The sequence below is a fragment of the Leucoraja erinacea genome, chromosome 10 (assembly GCF_028641065.1).
Source record: "Leucoraja erinacea ecotype New England chromosome 10, Leri_hhj_1, whole genome shotgun sequence".
Taxonomy (NCBI): domain Eukaryota; kingdom Metazoa; phylum Chordata; class Chondrichthyes; order Rajiformes; family Rajidae; genus Leucoraja; species Leucoraja erinaceus.
In genome coordinates, this window is record NC_073386.1 from 4779614 (window position 1) to 4786189 (window position 6576).

General features: G+C 49.0%; 1 protein-coding gene across 2 annotated transcripts in view; it reads left to right on the forward strand.

Annotated features, from left to right (window-relative positions):
- pigk (phosphatidylinositol glycan anchor biosynthesis, class K) overlaps window positions 1-6100 on the forward strand; it is a 109979-nt gene extending 103879 nt beyond the window's left edge. For both annotated transcript variants that reach the window (XM_055641318.1, XM_055641319.1), the window contains one exon: window positions 5906-6100. In XM_055641318.1, the coding sequence (XP_055497293.1) occupies window positions 5906-6022 (117 nt within the window). In that variant the 3' untranslated portion in view covers window positions 6023-6100. The remainder of the gene's footprint in view (window positions 1-5905) is intronic.
- The last annotated feature ends 476 nt before the right edge of the window (window positions 6101-6576 follow it).

Here is a 6576-nt window from a genome sequence, read left to right on the forward strand (position 1 = left end):
CCCCACCCAAGGTTTCCTTGCGGTTCCCGGAGGTTTTTGTCAGTCTCCCTACCTGCTTCCACCTACCTGCAACCTCCGGCAACCACCTTCAACCTCCGGCAACCACCTTCAACTAGCATCGCAAACGGCTTCGACTAAAAAATTGACGATTTTTAAAACGGCAACCTATTTTTAGTCGCGGCCGGTTTTGAATTTTTTGAAATAATCGCTGGAACATAGTAGAAGCGGAAACCACTTTCGACCATTTGGGAGACTGACAAAAACCTCCGGGAACCTCTGGGAACCTCACGGAAACCTTGGGTGGGGCGCAAAGTCTCCAGAGGTTTCCGTTCAGGTTTCCTATGTGGGACAGAGGGCATTACCATTCTCGGCATCAGAGCCGGTGCCAGACTGATTTTCGGTGAAAGTATGTTTCAGTTTTGTTCATTGTCGTCACATGCGCTCAGGTAATCGAGCCGTCCGCGGCGTATAGATACACGATAAAGGGAACAACATGAATAATGTTTAGTGCAAGATAAAGCCAGTAAAGTCCGAATGAAGATAGTCCGAGGGTGTCCAATGAGGTAGATCGCGGCAGAGGACCACACTCGAGTTGTTAGTAAGATGGTCCCTGAAACTGTCCCTGAATCTGGAGATAAGACACAAAAAAGCTGGAGTAACTCAGCGGGGCAGGCAGCATCTCTGGAGAGAAGGAATGGGTGATGTTTCGGGTCGAGACTCTTCTTCAGACGGATCTGGAGGTGTGCGTTTCACTGAGGTACAGCGAAAATCTTTTGTTGCGTGCTAACTGGTCAGCGGAAAGACAATAGATTATTACAATCGAACCGTCCACAATGTACAGATACATGATAAAGGGAATTACGTGAATAGCGTTTAGTACAAGGTAAAGCCAGTAAAGTCCAATCAAAGAGTCTGGGGGTCTCCAATGAGGTACATGGTAGTCTCCGTGGATTGTCACCTTGTCGTGGTGTAGAAGCTTGTGTGTGGACCTGAGATCCTGAGAGCGATGCCGTCTGGAGCTATGCTCCTGGTAGGGCCACCTATAGCCGTAAGGTCAAGGGGAGGAGGTCTCTGTCAAAGAGCAATCCAACCAAGATCTCAACGGTGGAACAGGCGGAGGACGATGGATGACGTTAGTGGAGCGTCACAACGGCTGGGAAGGCGGATGGATGAAGGGTCTCCGGTCGTCTTGGACTCCATGCCACTGGATCCTGACCCAGATCTGTCAAGGACCGTGGGGTGGCTGCCTGTGCACCAGTCTCCCCACGTTAAACAAAGTCACGCACAGGCGTCCTCCATGAGAGGACAGTCATACTCGTTTCGAGTGACCGACGATGATGACATAGCAGTAGTTCAGGACTGCTCTCTGGTTGTGATAGGATGGTTCGGTTGCCTGGTAACACCTGGGAAGAAACTGTCCTTGAATCTGGAGTTTTTCGGCGGACTGGCAGGAGTCGGACATGAGTTGTGTGAACTAGACCTGTTTATTCGCCCCCGATCAGTCTGAAGAAGGGTTTCGGCCCGAAACGTTGCCTATTTCCTTCGCTCCATAGATGCTGCTGCACCCGCTGAGTTTCTCCAGCTTTTTTGTGTAACCTTCGATTCTCCAGCATCTGCAGTTCCCTCTTAAACATTGTCTCACTGGGCCCAGACTGGGAGTTCGGGTGAGGCTGCGAAATATCCTCAAGGTACGCCTACTTTGAGGAAGTTCTCCTCCTCTCTCCGCCGGCAGTTCCGGGGAGACCCTCTCTCACTCTCCCCCCCCTCTGCGACCTCCAGCTCCCTCCCAAAGGCTTTTCATCCTCTACACCGAGGAGACGGCTTTATCGCACGGAGAACAGACAACCTGGAGTTGATGGATACACAGTGGAATCATCAGGCAGTGAATGGACTCAGATAACCATCATGCTGATCAGGACAAACAGAACTGAAGCCTTGGAGAGACTGCTGAGATAAGGTGCAGGGATGGAAGACGAGATATCACCCGCAGACACACATTGAGATAACTAAGGCATAACTCATTCGCCAGGAGCAACCCCTTTTGTGCACAATTCTGCGGCAAGAATGCACACAGAAGTGAATGGTATCAGGCCCGATTGAGGGGTTGTTAATACTCAAGGAAGCAAGGTAGACATTGTAGGCAGGCATGTGTGTTTACCAAACTAGTCTTTTCCTTGGGAGCAGCACAGTGGTGCGGTGGTTGCCTAACAGTGTCAGAGACCCGGGTTCGATCCTGACTACGGGTGCTGTCTGTACACAGCTTGTACATTCTCCCTGTTTCCACCATGTATCTCTAGACTAAACTAAACTAAAGTGTTCGTCTCTGTCATGTCCTTCAGTCACGGACAACTGGACTGCGCTGTCTGCCAATTACGGTTTCTCGAGCATTTGCCATCTTATTAGTGACTGTGTCTTCAGTTGCTAGCCCCGGAGCCCTGCACATACCCTTGTTTCTCTCTCTGCTTTTTTCCCCACACTCTCTTTACTGCTTTGATGTTTTGAGCCTCAGTTCAGCCAGAACAGCCAAGTTGATGATCCGTCTCATATTGCGATTCCATTCACTCCACACAATATCCAGCCATTGCCGTGTGTAATGAACACTGCACAGGCTGAGTGAGGGACCAGAGGGTATTCCCGAGATGCTACTGAAGACTTTACTCTGAGAAGTGGTTGCGTTACTAAACCAAGCTGTTCCAGTACAGCTACAGTCGTATTTCCTTTGCCAGACAATGTGAAATAACACCAGGCACATACTCCCTATTAAAAGCTGGACAAATCCTGTCTAAATGAACACTGTTCGATCCGTCCATTCATGTTCATCAGCCTTCTTCTTCTTTCATGTCCATCTTCCATGTTTCAAATGTTGACATCGCTGTCATTGTCCGCTTTAAAAAGGACGCAAGCTTCCGGCGACAATCAGTGGGAGCCGTCACTTGTTGCAGTAGATGATTAGGAGATTGAGAGGGGATCTTATAGAAACTTACAAAATTCTTAAGGGGTTGGACAGGCTAGATGCAGGAAGATTGTTCCCGATGTTAGGGAAGTCCAGGACAAGGGGTCACAGCTTAAGGATAAAGGGGGAAATCCTTTTAAAACCGAGATGAGAAGAACTTTTTTTCACACAGAGAGTGGTGAATCTCTGGAACTCTCTGCCACAGAGGGTAGTTGAGGCCAGTTCATTGGCTATATTTAGAGGGAGTTAGATGTGGCCCTTGTGGCTAAGGGGATCAGGGGGTATGGAGAGAAGGCAGGTACGGGATACTGAGTTGGATGATCAGCCATGATCATATTGAATGGTGGTGCAGGCTCGAAGGGCCGAATGGCCTACTCCTGCACCTAATTTCTATGTTTCTATGTTTCTATGATGGCGGTAGCAGAATTAGCTCAGGATACGGGGCCGTTCACCAGCAAAGTAGTGGGGTTGCATTTGCTTGACAATATGTTTCTTCCCGGCTGTTATCAGGTAACTGCACCATCCTACAACTCAACAACTAGAGAAGGATCCTGAGCTGCCATCTACCTCATTGGAGATCCTCAGGGTATCTTTATGGAATTCCCTGCCACAGAGGGCAGTGGAGGCCAAATCACTGGATGGATTTAAGAGAGAGTTAGATAGAGCTCTAGGGGCTAGTGGAGTCAAGGCATATGGGGAGAAGGCAGGCACGGGTTATTGATAGGGGACGATCAGCCATGATCACAATGAATGGCTCGAAGGGCCAAATGGCCTCCTCCTGCACCTATTTTCTATGTTTCTATATTCGGTCTTCACTAGAGTTTATCTTGCACTGGGTTGCACAATGGCGCAGCGGTAGTTGCTGCCTTACAGCGCCAGATACCCAGATTTGATCCTGACTACAGGTGCTGTCTGTACAGAGTTTGTACGTTCTCCCCGTGACCACATGGGTTTTCTCCGAGTGCTCCGGTTTCCGATTAGAGTCATAGAGTGATACAGTGTGGAAACAGACCCTTTCGGCCCAACTTGCCCACACCGGTCAACATGTCCCAACTACACCAGTCCCACCTGTCCGTGCTTGGTCCATATCCCTCCAAACCTGTCCTATCCATGTACCTGTCTAACTGTTTCTTAAACGTTGGGATAGTCCCAGCCTCAACTACCTCCTCTGGCAGATTGTTCCATACACCCACCCTTTGTGTGAAAAAGTTACCACTCAGATTCCTATTAAATCTTTTCCCATTCAACTTGAACCTGTGTCCTCTGGTCCTCGATTCGCCTACTCTGGGCAAGAGATTCTGTGCATCTTCCCGATCTATTCCTCTCAGGATTTTATGCACCTCAATAAGATCCCCCCTCTTCCCCCTGCGCTCCATGGAATAGAGGCCCAGTCTACTCAACCTCTCCCTATAGCTCGCACCCTCTAGTTCTGGCAACATCCTCGTAAATCTTCTCTGAACCCTTTCAAGCTTGACAATATCTTTCCTACAACATGGTGCCTAGAACTGAACACAATGTTCTAAATGCGGTCTCGCCAACGTCTTATACAACTGCAACATGACCTCCCAACTTCTATACTCAATACTCTGACTGATGAAGGGCAATGTGCCAAAAGCCTTTTTGACCGCCTTATCTACCTGCGATTCGACCTTCAAGGAACCATGCACCTGTACTCCTAGATCCCTCTGCTCTATAATAATATAATATATAATTTAATATAATATAATATATAATACATCACTCCCCAGAGGCCTACCATTTACTGTATAGGTCCTGCCCTTGTTAGACGTCCCAAAATACAACACCTCACATTTCTCCGTATTGAATTCCATCAACTATTCCTTAGTCCTCCTGGCCAATCGATCCAGATCCTGCTACAATCTTTCACAACCATCTTCACTATCTGCAAAACCACCTATTTTTCCCATTTTTGTATTTATTTTCTATGAGAAGGAATGCTGTGGTTTAAAAGTTAGAACTCCACTATTTTCTCAAGGACAATTGGGAATGAGCAAGAAATGTTGCCCGTGATGAGATGCTCGTCCCAAAATTGATCAATAAGATTATGCAGGAGCTTTAATGACAAAGATGCTATGTGAGTACATGTTGTTGTCTCACTATTTTTCATGTGCATGGCAGTCTTCCTCAGGTCCACCTAGGGAAATCTATCTCTAAAATTTGTTTACACTTTCCCCAGAGTTGCCAGAGTAAGTCTTCACACAGCAAATAGTTCCCTCGAACAGCTGTATGAAACCATAATCCCTGCAGAGAAATCAAAAACACCGCACTTGCTAGAAAGCCGGAGGAAAGGCAAGAATATTCAGTAGACCAGTTGCATTTTTTTTTAGACGTACAGCGCGGAAGCCAGCCTGCTGAATCCGAGCCGACCAGCGATCCCTGTAGGCTGGTTCGATCATACAGACGAGGGACGATTTACCAAAGCCAACTCCCCTACAAACCTGCACGTCCTTGGAGTGTGGGAGGAAACCAGAGCACCCGGAGAAAACCCACGCGGTCACGGGGAGAAGGTACAAACCCCGTACGGACAGCGCCCGTTGTCAAGATCGATCCCGGGTGTCTGGAGCTGTTCGGCCATTATCCCCGTGGCAGCGTGCCTTTTTCCCCAGTGCTCCTGCTTACATCCACACTCCAAAGACGTGCAGGTTGGTAGTTTCATTGGCTTCTGTGACAGTATTTGATATTTTCATCCTGGGGTTGCGATTGTCGACCGTTTCGACCGTATTTAGTTTAGTTTAGTGATGGAGAACGTACAAAACTCCGTACAGACAAGCAGCCGCAGGCAGGGTTGAACCCGGGTCTCTGGCGCTGCAAGGCAGTAACTCTACCGCTGCGCCACCATCTCGAGCTGCTGGGTGTTTGAAGCATTCTCTGCTGTTAATTCCGTTTCCCAGCATCTGCAGTTTTTAATGCCGCCGCTGTTTTCTCTTGCAGAAGCCAAAGAGGAAGGACTGGCATCCTCCAGACGGATTCATCCTTGGTCTCTGGACCCTCATCCTCCTGGTCTTCTTCAAGAGCTACGGCTTGAAGCACCTCAAGCATGTATTCTGAGAGGCATTACTGAGCTGTCAACGAGAGACCCATTCCTTGGTGCACTGATGCTGTAAACTGTAAACTATTTCTCACTCATTCTTGTGGAGTTTTTTATTTAGTTTAGAAATTACTGCCCTGGAAACAGGTCCTTCAGCCCCACCGAGACCAGGCTGACCATGGTTCACCCATTCACACTCCTTTCCACGTGACCCCATTTTCCTCATCCGCCCCAACACCCTAGCGGCAATTCACAGAGGCAATCTTAACCTCAAAACCCTGCACGTCTTTGGGAAGTGGGAGGAAACCGGAGCACCCAGAGGAAACCCACGCGGTCACAGGGAGAAGGTGCAAACTCTGCACCGACAGCACCCGAGGCCGGGACCCTAGCGCTGTGAGGTCGGGACCCTAGCGCTGTGAGGTCATGACCCTAGCGCTGTGAGGTCATGACCCTAGCGCTGTGAGGTCATGACCCTAGCACTGTGAGGTCGGGACCCTAGCGCTGTGAGGTCATGACCCTAGCGCTGTGAGGTCATGACCCTAGCGCTGTGAGGTCAGGACCCTAGTCAGGACCC